The following is a 26,034-nucleotide window of genomic DNA, read 5'->3' as shown; positions in this document are numbered from 1 at the left end:
CTCAATGCTAAGGCAGGGAATCTTGATCTCTTCCCTGGCTGGGAACAGAGAATTTTGAGGAGTTTACACAGATACCATGTTGATCGGATGAGCCACAGGATTTCAATACTCACCCAATCAGAAGTCTCAGTAACCTACACAAGAACTTCAACTTCACAAATATGTTGATATTAAGGAGAGATTGATAAAATAAACTAAATCAAAAAGGCATTGTCACAAGAAAGCAGACTTGATTAAAGATCTTTGGATTGATCTTTTTATATAAATTTGCAATTCTAATGCTTGTAAAAAGCAAATATGTTAATAGTTGGTTTTACACATGGAAGGGTACCGGTTATGCAAACTAGTCTAGAACTGAAATAGAAGTTTAAAGTACATATGCTTACCTTGCTAAAGCAGCAATATTTCCTAGTGTATAGAACACAGCAAAAAGTTTCATTCCAGCAGAAGGAAGAAAAAGGAGCGCAGTCCCCTATTTATACACATAAATAATAAAGTGAGCCCATGAGTGTCATGTCACTTGAGAAGATTCCTGCCTACCATCTACAAAATATTTCATAACATTTAAATGCAATATTTTAAAAATACCCTTTGACTTGCTTTCAGTATATTTTATTAAAAATACATTAGATTTAGTTTAAGTTACATTTTGATATTCCTGGAGTGCACATAACAGTTTCAAAAATCCAGAGTTACAAATGCATATTCATTAAACAAAAATCTCATTCTTCAAATCAATATCTACAAAAATATAACACCTCCCTGCCCCCTTCTGCGATGGATGGCTTGTGTATTGCGTTAGGTATACTGTAAATCAGTTTATAATGGCATGATCTGTCCTGTAAAATAATATAACCAACCTGGAGCCATTGTAAACAGTTTAAAAACACTATTAGTTGTTGGCACATAAAGCTTCTCATGAGGGCAGTGAACATGTTCCTGGCAATAAATAAGATGTTCGAACTCTCAATAATACACACCTAGAAAATGGCATATATAGAACAAACCACAGTTTGGAAAAATTAACAAATGTCTATAGTTTCATTCAGATATCTGTTTAAAGGGAATCAGTATGTTTGACCGCCGGATGCGAGCCCGGCGGCTCAAATCCCGACGCCAGCATGATGGAGGAGATCCTGACAGCGGAGGTAAGTTTACTATTCCTAACCCTCTTCCCCCCCTAACCGTAACCCACCTTTAGGGGTGCCTAACCCTAATCTTCCCCCTTTGTGCCTAACCCCAAGTCCCCCAGGGGGGTCCCTAAAGCTAACCCCCCCATCCCCGGCTACGTGGATACTTACCCCTGACGTAGGATGATCGTTCCGGCGTCGGGATTAACATAGGCGTCGGTATTTCGACGCCTATGTTAGATCCCTTGCCGGGATTACACTGTCGGTATTGAGACTGGCGGCCATGCGTTCGCCGGTCTCATAACTACATACCGTTTAAAGTTTAGTGCATATCTAATAAACTGGTAAAGCCAGCGGAAAACCTAACTGCAGCATACAGGATACACATTTGCAGGATTGCAGCCTGCCAATGGACTGCTGAACCTGGTAAAAGCTGGAAGTAACACCTAAATTGAGGAAGAATTTGTCATATAGTGTGGGTGCAGGTCAATTAATGGACAAAGATAGAGATGTGTCCTCATACATCTAGCCTCCTTGCATGTTAAACAGCCCTTCTAATCGCGCCATGCAGTGGTGTGACTCTGTAGCGCCGAGCGTCTTTTTGTGTGACTTTTTACCTTCAAATGCGTCTTATGCACAGAGTGATGTGAATAGCTAGCACAAGCTTCTGTTGATTAAAATGATAGGCTGCATGCATATGTTCTGTGTGACTGCGGGTATATCTGCATGCAAAACGCTAGGTTATAGTGTTACAGCCACTGACACTAACGTAGCATTTTGCATGCAGATACACCCGCAGACGCACATGCTGCATAGCTTTTTAATCAGCAGAAGCTTGTGCTAGCTATTCACAAAGTTGCAAGAAAGACTATCAGTTCTACCGAGGCACACGGAGCTCCCACGTTATATGTGGCGCGACTTGTAGCGCATGGAGGATAGATGTGGACACATCTGTACTAAAAAAATGTAAATGAGAATTTAATTCCCATTTAGCGGGTAAGTCAATTAGTAATTCAATCCATAGAAATGCGCAAGAAATAGGCAATGTTAGGATACTTCTTATTTTTGTATGTAACCGTACAAGGACTGAATTGCCCCCCATAACATACAAAATATGTTTAATATTTGCATGTCAATTGATAATAGTTGTTTGATATGGTCATTGAGATTTGATTATTAATATGATGAGTTTGCTTTTTCTCATGTAGGAAAATATACATTAATCCTAGTACATAATATGAAAGCTAGAACCTGATTGGTTGCTATGAGTAACTTCTCCACCTGTCCTCTTTAGATTTGATACATCTCCCCCATAGTAATTCTTTCAGGAAGTTATTCCTCTTTAAGGATATAATGAACTTTAATAGTAAAAGTAAACCGTACAAGGCGCAAATAGGATAGATTAATTTATTTAAGTTGTTTTAAAAAGGATATTGATAAAAGTTAATCTTTTCAATGTCTTTGTATTGATTGTTAAATTGAGTGAGGAAGAAGGGTCCTTTTTCTATGGTTTGTATTCTAGGAGAAGTATTCTGTTTCCTTAGCCTCTTGAAGGGCTTTTTCCAGGATCTCTGAATCATATTAATGATCAATGAATTTTGTTTTTAGATGTTCTGATTGTTCTTCAAATACTTCCATCGAATTCTTTTGAACTGGCCTCCTGGAATACTTCTGATCCAAATTTTGTGGTGGTTGCTTGCAGGTGGAATGAATTTGTGCATATCTACTGGCATGGTGAATGTTTTTGTTTGTATTGTGTTTAGATATATTCATATTCAAATCTAGAAAGTCTATTGACTTGTTACTCCAGGTTGTTGTGAATTCTAGATTGATGTTGTTTTCATTGATGTATTTACTGAACATTTGGAGTTCTTCCAGGTCCCCTGTCCAGATCATAAGGACGTCATCTATGTAGCGTTGCCAAACTAATATATTAATATTTTATACGTTTTTTATTATTGACCTTTATATGGACACTGTTTTTTTGTCTGTTTTTGATACACAACCCTGACCTGATATACATGGTTACGGTATAAGTGTACACACTGCTATTTTTAATGCTTTTTACTGGCAACATTAATACCAGGAATATTGTTCATGTAGCACATATATACACAATTTTTTCCAATATTAACTTTTATCAATATCCTTTTTAAAACAACCTAAATAAATTCATATATCCTATTTGCGCCTTGTACGGTTTACATTTACTATTTGAATCACAGTGGCAAAGGAAAGCCACAGGTATTTGAGGCAGCATTAGGATTAAGATTAACACAGGAACCACAGCACTTTATGAGGAACCATCCAATAACTAGCTTGCAGTTTAAGAGCGCACCAGACCACACACATCTTTCCCAGATAATGAACTTTGCCTACTTGAGTTAAAATATACTCTCATAGTTTTAATTTTGTGAAAACAAGCAGCATGGATTAACAATTCGATTGTCCAGGGTGGGATACCTGGGAGCCCAAACTGTTACAGAAATGTAGATGCTAATTGTGAGTAACAGTTGGGCAAAAATTTGTCTTGGAAAAAAAAAACGCAGAACATATGGATGAGACTATGGAGGAGATGTAAGAAGCCTTGTTGAGAGATAAAGTACCAACAAATCAGCTTCTATAATTTTTTTAAACACATCCTGTAAATGACAGGAGCTGATTAGTTGGCATTTTATCTCTCTTCATGACTTGATACATCTCCCGCTATGTAAGAAAATCAATGTTGTTTTAGTTTGTTTGATTAAATTATGTGGATATTGTTACAATATGCGTCACCTTGTATAATAAGATACGATCTTTGGGTGACACTGATGTATTGCTAACCATGCACAGTAATTATTGGCGATACGGTTTCACACACAGCTTTTTGGTCAAACCAACTTGGTAATTTAAAAAAAATAAATAAATAAATAAATTTTCATCCTCCACCCCGAAGGAAAAAAACAAAACTGGAAAGGACAGATATAAGGGAAAGGGAAATTCAATTCAGTACTCAGTGATCTTATACCCAATGGAAGGGCAACCACACAGAGTAGGAGTTGATGTAGGAGAGATAATACTGGTGACAAGGATAAAATATGTGGTTGGACTTCTGGTACACTTAGGGGCACATTTATTAAACTTTTTGCAGAGACTCCCCAAAAATGGGTACCCACAACAACAAAGTATCTCCTAGATGTAAGCAGGAGGGACCGCTGCAGTCCTTCCATTTTTTGTATTCACAAAAGTGTGCAAAATGTGACAATCACCAAGCTCTGGAATGCAAATCATTCTGGAGCATGGCCCCAGCAGCTAATGCATTACCCATAGTAGCTTAAGGGCTACTCTATCGCTTTTCTTTTTTAAGAGGCCTCCCTGCTAGCCCATCCTGACGTATGCACAGCCCGATGGGCACGCATTTGAATCACAATGTGTATACTAAAAGCAATCAGTCCTGGTTCTTAGCAGATTGCTGTAAATGACAGTGTAATTCTGAGACCACTGTATGCAACATGATTATGTAACTAAGTCGATTGAAAGTTCACAATGTTGGTTTCTCACTATCTCCCCGCCACCATGCAAGAAAATTAGACCTGTTGTCTTCTACATCAAATAAATTAGCAAAAATAGGTTATTATTTTATTGTATTTGGTTATATTTGAAAAACCGTTTTTGTAACAGGTTTCCTTTGGGAGCATGTTTGTATTTTTAAGATCACTTGCATTACTGTATTAGTTATTTCTATCACTATTCTTATGTATATGGGCAATAGGTCTCTATAGGGTCTATTCATAAAGAACATGAAGTGGGGGGCGTGGCCTGGCAGCCATCAAGGATAGCAGTGTATCCCCTACAGCTCCCGAGTGGCGTACACTATACCGGACTTTGGAGCTACATTAAGGGGACATAACTGGCACACAGCCACACACTTTAATCCCCACCACCAGAACCATGTGCCCGGTGACCGTGGTTGCGGAATCGGGGAGTGTCCTGACGCGCCCGCGGATTGCAGCCTGGTCACCCTCCCTGAAGCCGTGGCCTCAATTTACGCACCATCACCCGATGGAGTTTTCCGGGGCGGCGATAGCGCTTACCCGCCCTTCTGCAGGGACGCTGGTCCCCCTACCTGATCTACCACAGTCCTCCCCATGCTGCCTTTTAAGAGGGAGAGGAGACGCGACAGCGCCTGGGCTGAATGACAGCGCCACAGCGATTTGTTGCCCGGAAGTGCAGACACCCGGTGTAAGAGGTGTTCTTGTTGAAATCTCCCCTCCACTCTCCTTGGCTCAACCTCCCTACCTTGCCACAACACACTGCACTACAGTATATCAGTTAGCCAGGGTAGGTGAGACCAGGGGAGGACTGTCAGGCATCCCTGATATAATTAAGGAGCCATTTTCAAGAACCCCCCCCCAGGGCTACTGTATGTACATGCCAGACTCTGATGTAATTTTGGCCCCACCATCACACTATTGTGCTATTTAGTAGTCAACTCTGCCACTCCTTGTTTAGGTATTCTACTTATTACATTCTAATACTCACTATCTGTAACCTATTGGAGATTTCAGATATCTCCACCTTGCAATGTTGGGTTGGAGCGCCACCTAGTGATACTTTTGCATATTGCCGTTTACATGGAAATTGCACATCATTAGCAGACTTGCTCTCTCTAGTTATGATGTTTTTCGCCACTGGATATCTCTGTATTGTTATTGAGTGACTACTCCCATGAACTTATCGCATCAATATGTCGCAGAAAAATCACAAAAATGATTCTGCTCCTAAACCTAGCATTCTCAGAGCGTGTATTAAATCTGGTTCTTTAACCCGCCAAACCCCGGTTGCAGACCCTGTCTCTGACTTAGGATACTCCTGCAGATACCGCTCTGTCTACCAAAGACATTATAGCTATTGTCACCAAGACTATCCAGTCAGAAATGAGATCGATGCTCACAGAATTTAAATCTGAATTAGCAGACCTTGGCTCTCATACGGACGCCCTGGAACAGAAGATGGACGAAGTCTGTCAATACCAAAGCGTAGTGGAACAGGAAATTGCTGACCTTCACTTGGAGTTTGATACGTATAAGGATCAATTAGAGGATCTCGAGAATCGAAATAGACGGAATAATATCAAGTGTCCGCAACATTCCCGAGAACATATCGGCCAATACCCTTCCTGGGTTCTTAGAGGGACTTTTTCTCCATTTGCTACCTGATATGCCCAAAGACATCTCCACTTGGATACTGCACATAGAGCGCTTCGACCAAAACCTCCAAGCCGACCTCCGAGGGATGTCATCCTGTGCTTTCACTATTATAAAGCGAAAGACCAGATCATGCAAACTGTCCAAGGTTCTGCTACGATTTGATATTCAGGGTCCCAACTCCAAATATTCCAAGACCTAACTCCATCTACGCTCAAGAAACGCTGTGAACTTATCAATATCACTAAAACTTTGCGAAACCATTCAATTAGATATAAATGGGGCTTCCCCTTCCAACTAAAATTACAAGGAACGGGGGCACATATGTTGTTAAAACTTCCACACAAGGCTACGAGCTTCTAAAATCATTTAGTCTTATTGATGATCTACCTGAATCCATCCGCAGACAGCTTTCCTCACCACAACAAAGCCCTTCAGGTGCATCCCCAGAGTGGTCTCAGGCCTAAATGATGTTTTTCATTTAATATAGACATCGTTCCAATGCCTTCAATGTTTTCTAATTGTTAATTTCTTTAAGTGAAGTCAATGTTTTCTAATTTTGGTACATCTTCGGTTATTTACCTTTATAAAACTATAATGTTCTTATATTTACCGATACAGATACAATGCTATAATTCACTTGTTACACTAATTATTGGCTTATGTTCTGATATATGGTTCTCATATATATCATAGTTTAAATATTCTGTCTTCTAACCATTTTTATTTCAGGTAGAGCCACCATTTCCTATATTTGGAATGTCGCTGCTCATCCATCTTTTCAAATTTACATTGTTTTCACATTTATTATTGTGTTTTTGCTGTCATTTCTTGCTCATGATGTCAACAGTAATTTTCTCTCGCCTGTTTTTCTTTATTTTTAGTTCATGTACTTCTAATTTTTTCTCTATACCATGCCCCCCGTCAAAGGGAAGGTCCTTGTGACACCTTCCCTTTCCTTTTTAGACCTGCCCTCTATATCGGTCAAGGTCTTTTCTTTTCTACTACCTTTGTAGTTCTTAGTTTTTTTCTTTTTCTCCCTAATATGTTCTTTCCTTTTCCCCTGATTTTGAGCCAGTCATTAGGTCCACTTTATAAGATGTGCGGCTACTTTAACAGTTATCCACCATGAAGTTAAAGGTTCTCACGCTAAACGTCAATGGGTTAAACTCAGGGCTGGATTAAGGTCTGTGGGGGCCCCTGGGCAACAAACATGTGGGGGCCCCTATTAAATGTGACAAACTGAGGATATGCGCAATGCAGACCTTATGCAGAGCTCCCAGTAGTGTCAGTGCCCACAGTGGTAGTGCTCCGTATGCAGTGCACCCAGTAGTAGTGCCCCTTATGCAGTGCCCAATAGTAATGCCTCCTGTATAAATCCCCCAGTAGTAATACCCCTGTAGTTGTGCCCCCCAATAGTAATGCCCCCAGTAGTTATGCCCCCTGAAGTAGAGCCCCCAGTAGTAATGCCCCTCTATTAGTACCCCCATTACTAATGCTCCCTCTGTAGTAGAGCCCTCAATAGTAATGCCCCCCAGTAGTAATGCCTCCCCCTCCGAGTAATGCCCCCTCCCCAGTAATAATGCCCCCCAGTAATGCACCCATTAGTAATGCGTCCCCCGTCAGAGTAATGCCCCAGTAGTAATGCCTCCCCTCTCCGAGTAGTGCCCCCTGTAGTAATGCCTCCCCCCACGAATAATGCCCCAGTAGTAATGCCTCCCCCCGAGTAATGCCCTCTGCAGTAATGCCTCCCCCCCACGAATAATACCCCAGTAGTAATGCCCCCCCACCGAGTAATGCCCCCAGTAAGACGCTTGCACTAAAAAAAAAAATATATATATATATATATAAAGCTCATACTTACCTTAAGCTACGCGCTGCGTCCGCTGCAATCCGCTCGGCTGCTCCTCTGCACTATGGGAGAGACATCATGACGTCTCTCCCATAGTGCACTGCTTGAGCGGGAAGTCGGAGCTCAGGAGTGAGCGCCGTCCTCCGACTCAGTCTGCCGCTGCGGGGAGGGAGCCGGGCGTCTGGCAAATGAAGCCTCCCTGCGGCGCCGGGGTTAGGTTGGCCGGAGGAGGCGGAACTGGTTCCATCTCCTCGGTCCACTTTAACCCCAATAGGTGTGGGGGCCCTTAATGTGTGGGGGCCCAGGGTCGATCGCCCATCGCCCCCCCGTTAATCCGGCCCTGGTTAAACTCCCCCACTAAAAGGGCCATGGCCATCCAATACTTCCATCGTCGCAAGCCTGATGTAAAAAAAAAAACAAAACAAAAAAAAACAACAAGAGACGCACCTTAAAACCCCTCACCCATCTCTAGCTAGCAAACAATATTCACAGGTCTACTGCTCTAACATGTCGGCTAAGCGTAGAGGCACAGCAATCATGCTACATTGGGATCTCCCTATCACTATAGACAAAGTCTTGTCTGATTATCAGGGTCGGTATCTTATCATACCAGGGACCAAAAGCAACACACCGATTATATTAGCTTTGGTATATGCCATGGCCATGCAGCAGGGTTCCCTGTTCACTACCTTCTTTAATCATATTTCACAGCTCCCACGGGGCCTCACCATTATAGGGGGGGGGAGGATCTCATTACTATTTCAGAACATAACCTAGATAGATCTCGTCCCATCTCAATTTGTACCACCCAATCTAGACTCTCCAGACCTCTCCATTCCCATATGTCACTTAATGATCTTCATGATGCCTGGAGAACTCTATACCCCTCAGCTAGAGGCTACACATACTATTCCCCGCCACATGATCTTCAAACACGAATTGACTACTTTCTAGTTGATCGGTCTTCCAACCAAAGGCTCTTGGGGGCCCAGACTTTACCTATCCCATGGTCAGATCATCTGGCTATTGAGATGGAGCTTTTGGTTTCTAGCCCGACGCCCCCGACCCACTATTGGCGTCTAAATGAGTCTTTGCTGCTAAAACAAACTCACATTACAGAAATTACATCTGCCCTAAAAGACTATTACACCACTAATTCCACTCCAGATATTTCTTCTTCAATAATTTGGGAGGCTCATAAGTCCACACTGCGAGGCTTATTCATCAGCCTCACCTCTGCTCAGAGGAAAGCGGAGCTCACGCGCATAAATGAACTGGAATCTTCATTATCCTCCCTTACACAGCTCCATCAACACTTTCCCAAAAAACGCACATACCTTCAAATTCTATCAAGGGTCAGCTTTCTCATATTCTTTCTAAAAAAAAAAAAAAAGCGGCAAATGCCCTATTGTGGGCACGCCAGAGATTTTATGAGAAATCTAATAAAGCAGACACATTGCTAGCCCACCAACTGAGAGCCAAGCGCACTCGCCACAGAATAATCTCTCGAGAGATTTGAACGGTTCTTTTATTCATTATCCTCAAGCCATGTCTAACCTATTTCGAGATTATTATTCCCCTTTATATAACCTCCCACCTGTTGATATAAATACCCCTCACAAACTTGAGAGAATACGCCAATATTTACAGTTCTGTACACTACCTAAACTCTCTGAATCACATGTTTCCTCTCTCAATGCCCTTATCACCGAATAGGAAATTACAGCAGCCATAAAACAACTGCGTAGGTCAGCAGCCCCTGGCCCCGACGGATTTTCCGCTCTCTACTATAGAAAGTTCTCAGAACCCCTATTTCCTATGCTTAAGTCACTCTTTAAATCTCTGTTGGAGGGTAAATCGCTCGATGCGGCCACCACCAGGGCCAATATAGTTGTCATACCTAAACCGGATCGTGACCACCCGCAAATGAAAAACTTCCGACCAATCTCACTTTTGAACGTGGATTTGAAGTTGTTTGCTAAGATATTAGCTAATAGGTTAGCTCCAATTTTATCCCACTTGGTACATCCAGATCAAGTGGGCTTTATCCCCAATAGACAGGTCTTGGACAACACGAGACGCCTAATCGATCTTATACAACTTGCACAGGGCAGATCAGATCCGACTCTGTTGGTGGCCCTCGATGCTGAGAAAGCCTTGGACAGAGTGGCTTGGCCCTTTATCCAGCAAACTTTGCTCAATATGGGGTTCTCGGGTGCGTTTTAGAATGGATTATTTTCACTATATCAATCCTTCAGCTTACATTTTAGTTAATGGTCTTTCCTCCGACCTTTTTCCCATCTACAATGGCACCCGTCAGGGATGCCCTCTCTCCACTCTTATATTTGCGCTAGTGATGGATCCCCTAGCCTCAAAGATTAGATTAAGTGCGAACATCTCCGGCATCCGGGTTGGCAACACTGACCACAAAATCGCTCTATACGCTGATGATGTGATCCTAACCTTAACTGACACCCATTCCCCCCTCCCAAACCTATTTTACGAAATAGACAGATATAGCTCATTCTCCAACTATAAAATTAATGCAGACAAGACCTTCGTATATTACAATCCACATTTCCTGTCCGTTGGCAAAGGGTAAGCTCAAATATTTAGGTGTTTATCTAACTAAGACATATTCCACCTTATATGCAGCCAATTTCCCTAGACTATTCGCCTCCATTAAGTCCGACCTTCATACGTCGAATAGGTCTTTAATTGCTTGGGATAGGACTATTGGCCTCAAACAAAATGAACATACTACCTCGACTGTTATATCTTTGGTAGACTCTCCCGATACATATACCAATTACAGTATTGAAAAATATACAAATAGAGATATCACATTTCATCTGGGCTGGGAGACGACCCAGAGTAAGAATGTGCCTATTACATAAGCCTTGCAGTGATGGTGGGCTGGGCACTCTTAATTTAATTAAATATTATCGGACAACCCAACTGGCCTTGTGTGTTCTATGGCATGCCCCGCCTGCACAGAGAGTCTGGACGTCCATCGAAGCCAGACCTTTATCTGTTTATTCCCCTTATTCCTTCCTCTGGTGACCTGCTTTTTCACGATCACCCAAGCTCACCAGCCTACCCACTGTTCGCTTCACGATCTCAAGAGCAACCAATATTCCCGTCTATATAATATACGCTCCTTTCATCCCCTATTGGTTCATTTATGGAACAACCCTGAATTTGACCTAGGTATGCAACAAACTTTTTCATCAGTGGACTAAATCTAGTATTCTATTTTTATTTGATTTAGCTCCCCTGCGGGCTTTCCCGGAATTCGTTGAATTGCAAACCCAATTCTCCCTACCCAACGTTGTTTTTTTTCCAATTCCTTCAGATACGTCACTTCTATCATTGCCAGACGCGCGCCTACTCAACACCTGATAAAACACCATTAGAATCACTCTGTTTGCACCATCACTCTACTAAGGCCTTATTTCTACAATTTATCAAACATTACTTCATTATAACCAACCCCTAACAGAAGCTCATGAGGAGGCCTGGGAGAAGGAGGTGGGAGAGACAATAACCCTCGAGGAATGGTCAGACATAAGAACTGAGATCGCAAAAAGTTCTATTTCAGTCAGCATACAGGAAAACTCCTATAAAATTTATTATAGATGGTATCTAGTCCCTACCCAATTACATTCTATTTACCCCTCTTCTAAATTCTGTTGAATGCTTTATTCTTAATGGAATATGACAATAATTCTTGAATAAAAACATTTAAAAAAAACGAAGTGACTCGCGAAAAATATCACATCGATGCGATTTATAGTGAAGTTTAGTAGCCATTCATGTATACTTACCTCTCCGGCGTCTTCGGGCGCTGTCCGGCCCCTCCGCAATCCCTGTACACAGTGAGAATATATAGACATATCGGGAGCCCGATATGCCTGCTTCTCACTGCGCATGCGCCGGCATCTGAAAGCAGCAGGTCAGACCTGCTGCAAAAGGACACTGGAAAAAGGGTGCCGGACAGAGAGCAGGGAAGTATGCAACTTCCCTGCTCTGTTCGGCTTGCGGTACAGATTTACGCCATCCTCAGATGGCAAATCTGTACTGCAGGAGAGAAACAGAAAGCTGAGCTTTCTGTACCATTATGAATCGCACTCACCATACAATAGTATGGTGATGCGATTCATCCATGGAGCAGGTGCAGCTGGAGAAGGAAGAACCTTCTGCATGGTAACTTGCTCCATGAATTGCACGAAGCAGAATAGAGCCCCAATTTCAGCTAAACAGGGCTCTTCTCCGCTTTATGAATAGACCCTTATATCTTGAACAGGCTATATGTACACAAGCAAGTTGGCATTAGATTGACTTTTGAGCTTTTATTTAATGTGCATATAGCTGCCTTGACAACCTGTTCAGCCCTACTGTGGTTTCAGCACAGTTTTCTACTACAGACTGGCAGCTGGAAGTTCAGCTTTTTCTAACGCATTTCTAGCCAATAGAACGCATTTCCGAGTGCTGGAACGCATGGTCAGGCGACCGCAGTTCCAGACACTGTAATGAGGTAGTGCTAAAGAAACACCTGAACAAGGTTTTGTGTCCCTATATATTATATTTCACTTTGTTCATACTGGCAGTTTGTCAGACTCTTTGGGTTGTTAGATTGCAGCATGTTAGAGTGACACAGGAGCCAGTGATCATGATTAGAGTCATGCTATTTAAACCTGTTCAGGTTTAGGACATGCTGCTCATGTCATCTGCCACGATTAAATACCTAAATAAGACCAAAATGTCAGCTGTTATCTGATTAACTTACAATATGGTATTTATGGATTCAAATCATTCTGATGCACATAACTCTGGTCAGTGGTTTTTCATCAAGTCTACATAGCTTACAGGATATCTGTAGCATTTCAAACACAACAAAGCTCCAGGCACTTAACCCGTGAGCTACATCCCTGCAATGAGAATTTATTTACCCCCATAGTTTGGTATTGTCTAACTTTTTTTTTTTTTTTTAAATGTAGTCTCGCCTTAAAGGATATATCATTGTCACTTTTTTTTAGATAGATAACACACTGTACTTAATTTATGCTGCCGCACTCCCCTATACTTATACACACAACTAAAACCATCTTTCAGAGTTCTGTTTCCTACAATTCACCTAAAGGGTTTTTTTTTTGTGTTAGTTATCACCTTTCCACAAAAGGATATTTATAAATGAGATTTTACAGTAAAAGTCTGTAGCATTCCATAAACCTCAAAATGAAAATGCTACCATGCACCACTGATGGAGCCGCCCTGTCAAGGAGAGCAATGGGGTTCAAAGATGCAGTCAGGAACTGCTTTGCTGCAATTCACTTAGTGCAAAACTTCTTCTGCACGTATCAGTATTCATACAGGCAAAGCTAGTAAGTCAATGTATGCATGTGGATGGAGAAAAGATGTTTTTTGTGGCTCAGACTGGTAAAAATGAAAATATGCCTGTTTGTAGCATATGCATGTGTGTGCATTGGTGGAACAAATTCTCCAGCATACACCAAACCAACAAAGTTTAAAATGCAGATGATTGTGTCATTGAGAAATGCATAGAAACCGACACCTGTTTAGGCTTTGTGTAGTTAATTTAGAAAGGTGGTGGCAGGTTATTCATATTCATTGTATTGTATTTATGTGTACGTGATTTTCTACTCCCTTGAAAGATGGTGCATATCAAAGGGTTTCATGTTTCTGAAATCATGCTTAACTTTTTATACAAATTCTTAAAGCTATTTGCTATGCTATTTTTGTTACAGCTTGGCAGACAACTTTTGAAAGCAACTATTTTGTTAAACTCTGTTAAATACCAAGCTACTCCTCAATGCAGAGTTCCCCAAACTCGGTCCTCAAGGCACCCTAACAGTGCAGGTTTTAAGGATATCCATGCTTGATCACAGATTACTTAATTAGTACCTCAGTCAATTGGATTTAACCACCTGTACTCAACCATGGATCGCTCTAAATCCTGAACTGTTGGGGAGCCCTGAGGGCTGCATTAGGGAACCTCTGACTCAATGTATTACAAAAACAATATGAACCTAGGGGGATTTCTGTGGATGGATAATTGTAACCTGCTCACCGGCAGCTGGAATACAGGGTCAAACAATGCTATACTTGCTTGTTCTGGATAGCTATTCTCTTGGTGGATAGTCCTCAATCTTGTGGTACTTGTCGAGTTCTGGGTACCATTACAGCAGTGATCGCAGTGAGCCAAAAAAATTGTGGGTCCCTGGGACCCCTCACTTTACTAGATTGGGTTCCTACCTGACCTTTTCTGGGTCCCATCAGAATGAAAGTCTTATGAAAATCTAACAACTTAAACAGAAAAAAATAATGAATGCTAAACAGTTATGTAAAGCATTAGTTAGCTTTATTATAGTATAGTAAAACATTTTGTTAATCTTTATTGCACAATGAGACATTTTTCCATAATAGACTCAGATGCTGGTAATCAACATTAGAGCTACCAGTGTTAGCCAACTAAAGTTTTAGGGGCCCATTTATCATTGAATATTTGAGGTAAAATCCCCGAAAACATCTGTTTTCGGAGGTTTACCTCAAATATTAAGTTTCCCCCGGATGTATCAAGCAGGGACTGCAGCAGGTATCTCTGATACCCACTGCGATCCCTCCATTCCAGCTGGCAGCCGCCTCCCCCATAGGTTTCTATGGGGGATGCGATGCTGCCAGATTTACCAATATCCGGAATGCGATGCATTCACGACAATGGCCCCCTCAGCTAACGCCATTAATAATATTTATTTCACCATCAGCAGGCTTATCATGCAAGCCCATGATATACAGTACAAAGAGCCCATCTATAGAAAGCAGAGGCTGCACAACAATGGGGACAACTCATGGGACTTCCCCCGACTACTGCCAGCACCACTAACAACCCCCCCTTCTCCACTACTCCCAGCATCACTAACACCCACCCTACTACTCCCAGCAACACTAACAACCCCCCCTTCTCCACTACTCCCAGCATCACTAACAACCCCCCGTTCTCCACTACTCCCAGCAACACTAACAACCACCCTACTACTCCCAGCATCACTAACAACCCCCCCTTCTTCACTACTCCCAGCATCACTAACAACCACCCTACTACTCCCAGCAACACTAACAACCCCCCCTTCTCTACTACTCCCAGCAACACTAACAACCCCCCCTTCTCCACTACTCCCAGCTTCACTAACTGCCCTACTACTCCCAGCATCACTAACAACCCCCCACTACTCCCAGCATCACTAACAACCCCCCACTACTCCCAGCATCACTAACAACCCCCCACTACTCCCTGCATTAATAACAACCCCCCCACTACTCCCTGCATTAACAACAACCCCCCCACTACTCCCTGCATTAACAACCCCCCCACTACTCCCTGCATTAACAACCCCCCCACTACTCCCTGCATTAACAACAACCCCCCACTACTCCCTGCATTAACAACAACCCCCCACTACTCCCTGCATTAACAACAACCCCCCACTACTCCCTGCATTAACAACAACCCCCCACTACTCCCTGCATTAATAACAACCCCCCCACTACTCCCTGCATTAATAACAACCCCCCCACTACTCCCTGCATTAATAACAACCCCCCCACTACTCCCTGCATTAATAACAACCCCCCCACTACTCCCTGCATTAATAACAACCCCCTATCCACTACTCCCTGCATTAATAACAACCCCCTATCCACTACTCCCTGCATCACTGACCTTCCCCTCCACTTCTCCCAGCATTGATAAAACCAGATATGCACTTTTGTTAGTTGGGTTTTACAGCTTGCAAATATTTTGAATTTAATTATATCTGTACTATTTACTTTCTTCCTGTTTCAAAAATATACACTGTATACATGCCAGACAAATAACACCAACTAAAACAGACTACTTACGATATGAACTAAAAAACATTCAACCTTTAGGTGATATGACTGGGTGGAGATATATATACTTTTTTTTTTTTTTTTCTTCCTCAAAATAAAGTTTCCAGTACTGAATTTCCACCAATGGCTACATAATCTTGGATACAGTGATGGTCACTTATGCCTATTGCCAAGTCTCTGCTTTATGGGGGCTCCCATCAGTAAGCACCATTTTGTTGTAATGAGCTCAGTCCTGCCCATAAAAACAAAAGTTTAGGATCAATTTACCAGGAGCCACCCACCACAGTGGTTACTGTACCAGGCATGCACGGGAAGAGACTGCAGTGTGTGCGCCCTAGCAGATGCCAATAATACCGAGCGATTGCACGATTACGACATCGTAATCGTGCAATTGCTCAGTAATCGTGCACAAATCATGCACTTTTATGTTGGAAATGACCAGCGATACGAACTCCCGCTGATCGTTTCCGACATCAATCGGATGAACACGCTCGTCAATCTGTCGATAACAGATTGGGCATGTTCACAGATGATGGAGGGTGCCTACACTGAAGGATCAATCGTACAGTGTAGGTACAGCACAGACTGTGAAACGACTGCACGATTACAGTGTTGTAATCGTGCAGTAGTTTTTTGGTCTACTCGTGGATGTGCTGCATTAATCTAATGTGTACATATTATATAACATGTACATGGCTCGTTGCTCTCTTGCATGGCTCTTTAGAGCACATAGTTATATCACACTGCAGCACGTGTCTGCACTTCATACCAGTTCCCACCAGGTAGTTACCACTATGACTGGAAATAATTCTAGTAACATGTGCAGAGAGAATAGAGGTGGTAGTATGCTCCAGTGACATACAAACCTCTACCAACTAAAAGTAACAAGCAAGTCAGCCCACAGTAGGGAGATGACCCACTGTGCTACAAAGTATCACTTGCATGCAACCTAGTTCTTATCCCTATATAATTGCAAAGATCATCAATTGGATTAATGAACAGACATGAATAACTAGAATTCTATAGCAATGCTAAACACCACACACACTGTGATGATGTACAGTCAGTATACATAACAACTCCCTGGGGTACAGCACTCACCTCCTCACTGGGGGAGTTTGGGCATTGCTTCTTCAGGCAGCCCCAGTTCACGAGGTTGCCGGTTTGCAGGTTGAGAGTGTGGGCTTTGCCCAGCAGAGTCATGGCCGCGACGTTGTCGGTGGTGCTCATGTCCTGGCAGATGAAGGGGATACACCTCCTCGCTCAGCGGACGAGGAACAGCCCCTGAAGCGGCAGCAGCTGCCGGGATCTGCTATAAAGCTGCAGCACGATGACTCGGTACAAGCCCAGTGCTACACACACAGCAGAAGTGCTGAGTAACGGTGACTCATAACCAACCACCGCACACTGCTAGTACTACCGCTGCTGCTGGGACTGCCACCGGACACCGCAACATGTGCAATGCCCAGCAAGGTGACGACACTACCACGTTAATGTTGTTATGCGATCCTGCCGCCTGGGGGTGTCCTATTACTACTGGCGCCTATTTGACAGCTTTATTATATGCTTGCAGGGAGGCTGGGTCGTGTCTCCGGAGACGTGCTGTGCCGCAGCCAATCCCTGTCAGCCTGACAGGGATTGACAGCGGCACAGCGCGTCCCTGGGGACCCTGCTCTTTTAGAAAAGAGAGTCCCCAGTCCTTGAAACCGGGTAAAATACACGCAATAGCGCGTATTTGCGAACACTGTTACAGGAACCCTCTCTGTCTCTTTTGGTTATGTGATGATGCACCTCACTTTTTCCTTAGAAGCTTTATACATGTCTTCCTGCTCGTCCCAACTGCTAAATGCAGGATGCAAATTCTCCTCGGACTCGGATAATTCTCCTTGGATTACCAGCGCACTACAACAGGATAAGCAGCCCCTCCGATCAGTGGGCTTACGCTCACCACAGATCACCTCTGAACTCTCCCTGTGTCTGTAACTTATTGCCTCAGCTAACCCCATGAGACTTTCCAGCATACCTCTGTCCACATTCTATGGTGCTGCAATCACTTACTATAGGAGTTATTCATCATACCTAAAATAGCCAGTTAACCATGCGGAAACACTAGTTTTCCCTCATTTGAGTTAATGGGCCATTCATCATCAGGGGTCGGATAGGACCACCTGATATCCAGCAAACTCCGAAAACTTAAAGTTTTCAGATTTTGCCTGCGATAACAAGCGCCATCTTCAGATGGCATTTGTTCTCGTAGCCCCGCTCCTTCCTTTGGGAAGGAGTTCCGAGGATGCGAAGAGGGATCCGAGTGGATCCCTCCGCTGCCTCCTCACTACCTCCCCAGCGGCTTTGCGCATGTGCAGATGCTGGCGTCAGTGATAGGTAAGTAACAGTAGCAGTGTTACTACTCGCAGGGACAGTTGCTTTTCGGAGCAGCCGTCCCTGCACTGGAGCAATGATACGGCCTCTGATGATAAATAGGCCACTTTAGCTCTCTCTGGATCCCTCATGAGAGAATGATACATCTAATATAACCACTACTGATAAAATACCACATTTATTTAATTTAAGCAGCAATACATTAACAAGACTATTACAGAAGAGCATACTGTTTAACTCAAACCAATTTATTACTAGTCACATTCTTTCTGATGACAAAAAAAGAGTGTTTCTGCAGTATCACTATTTTACTAAAGGTTACGTTTAAACTTAAAAAATGATACATTCGATGCATTGAATATTTAAGTCTAACTTTTCCTCTTGTCTACCTACATACATGTCCTGAATCTATAGAGACTACTCAAAGTAGTAGTACTAAAGAGTATATTTATGTGCATTTATTGCTGCAAAAACAGAAATATATTGGAGATAAGTTAATACATACAAGGAAATTCCATCAATTGCACTTTGTGCAGATAATATTATTTTTTGTTGCCAGTAATCAATGACTGGAAATCTGAAAATAGCTACTGCATGTAAAAAAAAAACATATATGCACATTTACTTACAAGGATCGAAAATCCAATTCCACAAAGAAAGCATATTGCAAACCACTTCACTCGAGTGCTAAAACTTAGTGATGATGAATCCAAGACCTTAAATGGAAAGTAAAAAGGTGTTACTGACTTGTTCTAGTACTACATGGTTATAATTATCGGTTAACTGCAATGAGTTTAGAACTTTTTATAAAAGATGGGTCAAAATACTCACTTTAAACATTTAATAACGAATAAAATAAACATGCTGAAAACTCTGAAAGTTGATCTGATGCATGCATACAACACTTGTGATGTGCAGCAATCAAGCAATTCGAAAAATATATACCACATAACTCTCCAAATAGCTCTCAGTGTGACCACTTTACCTTTCCAGAAGTAGATGCCAGTCCTTGGGTAAGCAAGAAAAAAGATGCAAAAGTAAAATAATCACTTTTCTGTTCAGGTTATCTGCAGCACCTTTGCCCGTGTTAGTTGGACAGCGCCCGTAAATTCATGTTTTTAATTCTTGGAACACAGAAAGTAGCAGGTGAAGTAGTAGTGAAAATTAGTTTTTATTTCATGGAAAGAAAATTAAAAAAATAAAGCAACGGATGACTGCAGCAGGCAATGTCAGCTTTCTTATGCATTAATGTCCTAGATATCTCCAAATATATATTTGTTTTAATTCTCTAATATTCTGCTTGCAAGAATATATTGGAACTTCACTAATAAAACCATAGTCCTATTTTCTGCCTAACTCCCATATTGGAACTGTTCTGTTTATAACAGACCCTAATGCCAGTGAAATGGCTAGATCACAGAGGGTTTTTTTTATTATTAAAGTTTTCCATAAATAACAACTGCCCAAACATACAGTAGCATAGAAACAGAAATCTCTGTAGACATAGAAGATCATGGGGCAAAAAAGGATTAGAATCACAAACAGATGCAACAACCTGCTTCCCGAAACTGCCCTGACTAATTTGATATGCAAAATTTGTATATCGGTGTGCGACTGAATCTGTATACTACTTACCTGGCGTGGAAAAAACCTGCAGCTACTGCATCGTAGCATTGCGTATACAGATTCAGACTCAGTCGCACAGAGAAATACTCAGTGCAGTCTAGCAAAGCAGTCTATTGCATCCGTTTGCGACTAATTCGCGTTTTAAGAAGAGAACCATGTGTTGCTGATAGATGTGCCAGAGGTCTTATTTAGGAAAGTGCTGGAACACTACTTTGGCAATTGAACTGTGTGAAAAACGGGAGCGTACATAGACGCGATAAGCAAAATTATCTTGCAACGGTGCGATAACGCACGACAAGTTATTGCTTTATCACAGCTTATTGAATTCCCCCTTAGACTTAGTGAGAATCCACAGAACAACTTAAATTAAACAAATACAGTTAAGTTTACTGGGGAGCTACCAGGAGTTTGCGAGTAAGGAGTGAACCATGTAAGGTAAACATTAGGGAAAGGCATTGGAAATGATAACCAAAACAAGTACCTGTAGTAAAGTATGAACGAGAGTAGACAGGCAATATCACAAAGAAAAAAACATGGGAATGGTAGCATAGCTGTATACACAAACATACACTTCATCAATTCTTGAAGAAGGTCCGTGAGTGGGCGAAACGCGTCGACACGTAACCCCCTGCATACAGAGAGGAGATTCCTCAGACGGACTAGTGCACGGTCTGACGCTGCTGCAATACCTCTCCTGATACGAGACAACACATTCCCGCTGACAGCCACAGCGTCTGACATCCCCGAAGGAGGAAGCTCCCACCCGCTGTTACCATCGTAGTTGGGGGATTTTTGAAGATTTGCCGGCACAACAACCACACAGACTCCCTCGTTCTCACCCTCACTGTGGGGCTGCTCTCAAGAGCTGCACTAGGTGAGACTGAAGACATCGACCGGTAAGCTCATATGCAGTACGCCGCTGCTGTGCACCACTGTTGCAGATACATCATAGACGACAATAGACTTTTTATAACAGACAATAGTGAGGGTAACGTATGATATCTTTTACATACGGAAAGGGACCCTAATCAAATTTAAGGTCTTCTTACTTCCCATACACAGCCATCTCATCTGTACAAAGTGTACACAGGGTGACGTAATTAACTTACGGAGAGTAACCCTCTGAAGGGACACACTCGCCACCCCAACAACTCCTTAATACCTAATTGATCACAGCAAAAGAGGTTGCCATATCACAGGAGTCCAGAGGGTAATGTAATGCAACATACACACTAGGGATAGAGGCACCCTAAAGGAGCCAGCTAAGTTCCCTGCAACCATTCCCACTCCTTGGGATTTTAACAAGAATGTTGTTTACAATGGAGCACTCTGTACCTGCCAGGTCAATAAAACAACACTATAAATTCTCATACATCTGTATACTTTCTTACTCTCACTCTTCAATCATTTACATAGGTCCAGGGGTATTTGCGTTCCCGCTAGGCTGTTTTAGTAGGGCGCAGTGCCCTGCCCTATCTCTGAAGGGCAGAAAGCACCCTCCCCCCCCAGCGCGGCGCCCCGCTGAGACAGCCCATGGGTCAGTGTCCCGCGGGTGGTCAAAACGGTGACGCAGTGGTCACTGTTGGTGAATGGCACCCGGCATGTCCGTGCCGGGCACACCCCCAGGAGTGACAAAAAGGGGACGAGTCATAAAGACATGCCCCCTTTTCGGGCGCGCACGCAGAAGTGTCCTAGCTCTAGGTCCGGCGCCCTGCCTGCTGCTGGGCCTAGAGTGAACACTAGGTATTCAGAACAACCAAGGGGGGATGGGGGGGGGGGGGGGAGGAGGATAAGGTTTAGGCACCAAGGGGGGAGGGTTAGGCTTAGGCTGCGGGAGAGAAGGGGGTGAGGTTAGGATGCAGGGAGTGTTAGGGGGTGAAGGGGGGGGGAGGGTTAGTATACTTACTGAGTCAGTCGGGATTCTGAGCATCGGTATGTTGCTGCCAGTCTTTTCACCTCTGGCATCCCGCCTGCCAGTCTCCCGTATGTATTTCAGGGTCTAATTTGATGAGCGATGCTCCAAAACGGCGCTGGCTATTACAACTGGAGTAAAGGTGGGGGACATGGAGAGGTGCAAATTGAGAGACATGGATGGGACTAAGAGAGACACAAGGAGGGTGCAAAGGGAAGATGCATGAAGGGAGCAATGGGAAAGAATAGCAGTGGTTCTCTTTTTTTTCTCTTTCTTTATTACACACTGTACTTATTACGTTATTTTGACCCAACTAAAAAAACATGACTGCTCGGTAATTATTTTGGCTTAAGGGTGCCTTGAAAAACTATGGAGACCGTAGGGATGCCTCAAACTTATTATTAGGCTGTATTAGACTGTAAACTTTAACATTAAGATCCCACCCTAGCCTTTGTTTTCAATTAGGCCTATATAATCTCTCTTATGTTTCTGTTTTATGTATGCTGTTATCCCTTACTGTCCACTACTGAGCCTTACAAATCAGTGAAAAAAATAAATTAAATATATAACAATAATAATCTTCAAACTAAATAAACAATGGTGTGGAATATTTCCATCTTGTTAACAAAACTCTATGGGGGCAATCCAATTAGGTGCAAGTTTGCAAGTGCGAGCGTGTCGCATAAAACTCACACACACTTCATACGAATGCCCGCAACCAATAAACATGCAATCCAATTGGAAATGCAAACTTGCACTACTCGCAGTGAGGGTGTGAGAATTCCCTATAGCATGCAACTTGGGAGAAGTGCTTGAAAAAGTGGGGAAACCATCTTGTATCCACAAAAATGTATATAATTGTTAGCAGGACCATATAGAAGGCTGTTAGTGGGCATAAGGGAAGTACTGGAGATTTTTAAATGGTGTGAAATGGCTGAATTGTGTTTTAAAAAAATTCTAAAAAAAAATTATAAGAACTGTTGAACCTTAAATTAATTAAATGAAAAAAAAAAGTAGGACAATAAGGTGATTTTTTGTGGTAATTTGAGGTCACTTTAAATAAAAAAATAAATAAATAAAACAATTAAAGAATATGATTAAATTTGGGGTGCCTAAACGAATAAAAATTGATTTGGGGGTAATTTGAACCTTTTTTTTTTTTTTTTTGAAACACCAAAAAAGGACAAGCTAATTGAAAATGTCTAAATGCCTAATTAGTCATTAAGGGGGCTGTCTAAGGGGTTCTGCATTGTGTCCCAACATTTTTACCTTACAATAAAGATTTTCCTTACCATCTCACACCCTCAAATAGGTGAGCACAAAAAAAAAAAAAAAAAACTGCTCACACAAGCCAACTCGCACCTAATTGGATTGCCCCCTACAAGTTACTACAAGGGTTGTTTGTTCGCTGTGCCAATAGTCCCAAACTTTTTTGAATCATAGTGCCCTAGAGGATCAGCTTTTTTTTCACAGCACCCTTAGGCCAAAAGTTTTTTCATTAAGAAATGAAGCAAAAAATATTAAATTAAGTAAAATTGTGTTCCCTGTCATTCTTAGGTTCAGTTTTGTGCTGGTGGACAGTTGCAATTGTGTCTGTCCACATTTTATGATTAAGAGCCACCCCCAATTGGTTTTGCCTATTACTAGAGCCATAAATAATTTGATTTGGTCCTGGACCACCAACCCACAGTATCCCAGGATGCCACGGCACCCAGTTTGGAAACCACTGTGCTATACTAACCACCTAGACACAATGTACTATAGCATAAAGCAAGAACACAAAGCAAGAATACAATTTAGTTGGAAAGTTGAAAATTACAAACCCAAGAAGATCAGAGTATATTCAGTAAAAATGTCCACACAGATTATATCCTGGTGCTGGTATTTCTCTACTATACCCCTTTTAGATAAAAATGCCGGATCACACCCGGGATTTTGAACGCGGGTCCAACCAAGATGCAACCCGGCTGAGACCCCTTTTAGACACACTGCTTATTCCCAGGTCGGCTATGTCGGTTTAGTGCCAGCGCTTGGAGATGAGATCATCTCCAAGCGCCAGCTCTTCCTATGCTGTCGGATGACCCGGGATACCTGGTTACACTACACCGCGACCCAGGTATATCTGGGGTTCATCCCTTCTAACTACCCAGGTTGAAATGCTGGGTCGAGCCGGGGTTTTTTTAAAGGACCCTTTCAGACTAAGCAAATTCCCGGGTTCAAAGCCGAGATTTTGCTGCTAGTCTGAAAGGGATATGGAGTTGCATAAGACGACTTTTATATGCATTCACTTAATAAAGTGTTGGACCTGTGGAATGTATCTGGTGACCAAAACACAATTTTATGCTTTTATAATTTAATGAATTGAAAATCACTCAATACAACACTTTTTTTTTTTTTTTCAACCCAAAACTAAAAACAGATTTTGGTTTCTGTTTGAAATATTTTCCAAAAGATTTAGAACAGACTAATGGTGCGTACACACGGAGCGATTTAAATGCACGATTTGAACAATATTCATTTTTTGGTCCCGACCAGCGATGCGCGGGCATATTTGGACGATAGCGATATCGTCCATCGGCCGTGCATGCTCGCCAAACTGCTCGATATCGAGCAGGTTACTATAGGGACCTGCGATCAACGCTATAGTCGTTGATGAATTGGTGGTGTGCTGGATGATCAGTATCGATCATCCAGCACAACAGGAAGGGTGCAGGACGAATAGCCAGCGATATTGTATCCCTGGCTGATCACTCCATGTGTACCGACCATAAGTTCACAGCTGAAAACTACAGTATCGTGGGTTTAAAATGCAAAAGTACTGTAAATAAATCTCTTTTAAACCAATCTGAATAACAGAAATAATGTGTGTTTAGTTTGTTAATCTGTCTTTAGGTGGACAGTGGTTGAATAATAATTTAACCTCTGTATAGTTGAGGGAAATAGAGGTTAATCAGGGTGTACTGGTCAATCTTTAATGGCAGAAAAATAGAGCAAGATCAGCATTCAGACAGCAGCACATGGTGTTTGAAATGATTTGAGAATATATGCAGACTCAGCAGTATAAACATGAGTTCAGTGCTGTAGTATCTAAGAAATTAGTCACACAATATTATCATAAACCGAAGAAAGAGAGATAACAAGGGTAAGTTCTTACCATATCTCTCATTATTCTAAGTCCATAGGGTCCACAGGGTTGACCTTGGGGTATAGGTTGGGAACCAAAATCCAGGCACCACGCAGTTAAAGCTTTTAGCTCCCACGATGCACTGGGTCCACTCTCCCTATAACCCGCCCCCAAGCCAGAGGCACCTTAGTTTGTAAGCAGCCAAAGGCCGGAGGAGGAAAGAAAGAGAGAGAAGACTGGAACACTCATGAACCATACTCACAGAGAAGGAGACGGGAAACCGGTGACCAGTTACACAGCCCATATGAAGCTAGGTGTGTCAGGGTGGGTGCCTTGTGGACCCTATGGACTTCGAAGAAAGAGATATCAAGGGTAAGTTCTTACCATATCTCATTTTCTTGGGGGGTCCACAGGGTTGACCTTGGGGATGTCTCAAAGCAGTGCTTATAAGGGTGGAGACGCTCCTGTGATGATAAACAGTCGCCCAAAGAAAGCATCCTGAGAGGCAAAGGAATCCAAAGCATAGATCCTTAGAAAGGTGTGGACAGAAGACCACGTGGCCACCTTGCAAGGCAGAACAGCCGAGGCACCACAGCGAGCCACCAACGAGTGGCCCACAGCCCGAGTAGAAGAAGCATCAACAGAAACCAAAAGGCCTTCCTATGTGTAGGCCACTGAGATAGACATACAAATCTAACCAATGTCTGTCACAGAGTACAAAGAAGGAGTCTGATTTCCTGAAGAAACTTGAACAGACTAAGAAAATCCGGAGAGGCCGGACCCCAGTCGATGAGGCCACCCTAGCCGAGTGGACTGGAGACTGAAATGTAGGTACAATAAGTTCCTGAATAATATAGAACTTAAAAAACACTTAAGGAAGAAACACAGGGCAAGTGCAACTCACAACCCTG

The 26,034-nt window shown here is 42.5% G+C and overlaps 1 protein-coding gene across 4 annotated transcripts in view; it reads right to left on the bottom strand.

The window, feature by feature from the left end:
- SFT2D1 (SFT2 domain containing 1) overlaps positions 1-26,034 on the bottom strand; it is a 102,685-nt gene that overhangs the window by 43,066 nt on the left and 33,585 nt on the right. For 2 of the 4 annotated variants that reach the window (XM_088472525.1, XM_088472523.1), the window contains exons 2-3: positions 19,091-19,177; positions 387-472 (exon numbers count right to left, since the gene is read on the bottom strand). In XM_088472525.1, the coding sequence (XP_088328651.1) occupies positions 387-472; positions 19,091-19,177 (173 nt within the window). Of the gene's footprint in view, positions 1-386; positions 473-14,447; positions 14,499-17,183; positions 17,482-19,090; positions 19,178-26,034 lie in introns of those variants that run through there. The other 2 variants (XM_088472522.1, XM_088472524.1) reach the window with 2 other exon arrangements.

Source organism: Taudactylus pleione, unplaced genomic scaffold, assembly GCF_031769625.1.
Source record: "Taudactylus pleione unplaced genomic scaffold, aTauple2 ptg000125l, whole genome shotgun sequence".
Classification (NCBI taxonomy): Eukaryota; Metazoa; Chordata; class Amphibia; order Anura; family Myobatrachidae; genus Taudactylus; species Taudactylus pleione.
This window is presented reverse-complemented; position numbering and strand designations above follow the sequence as displayed.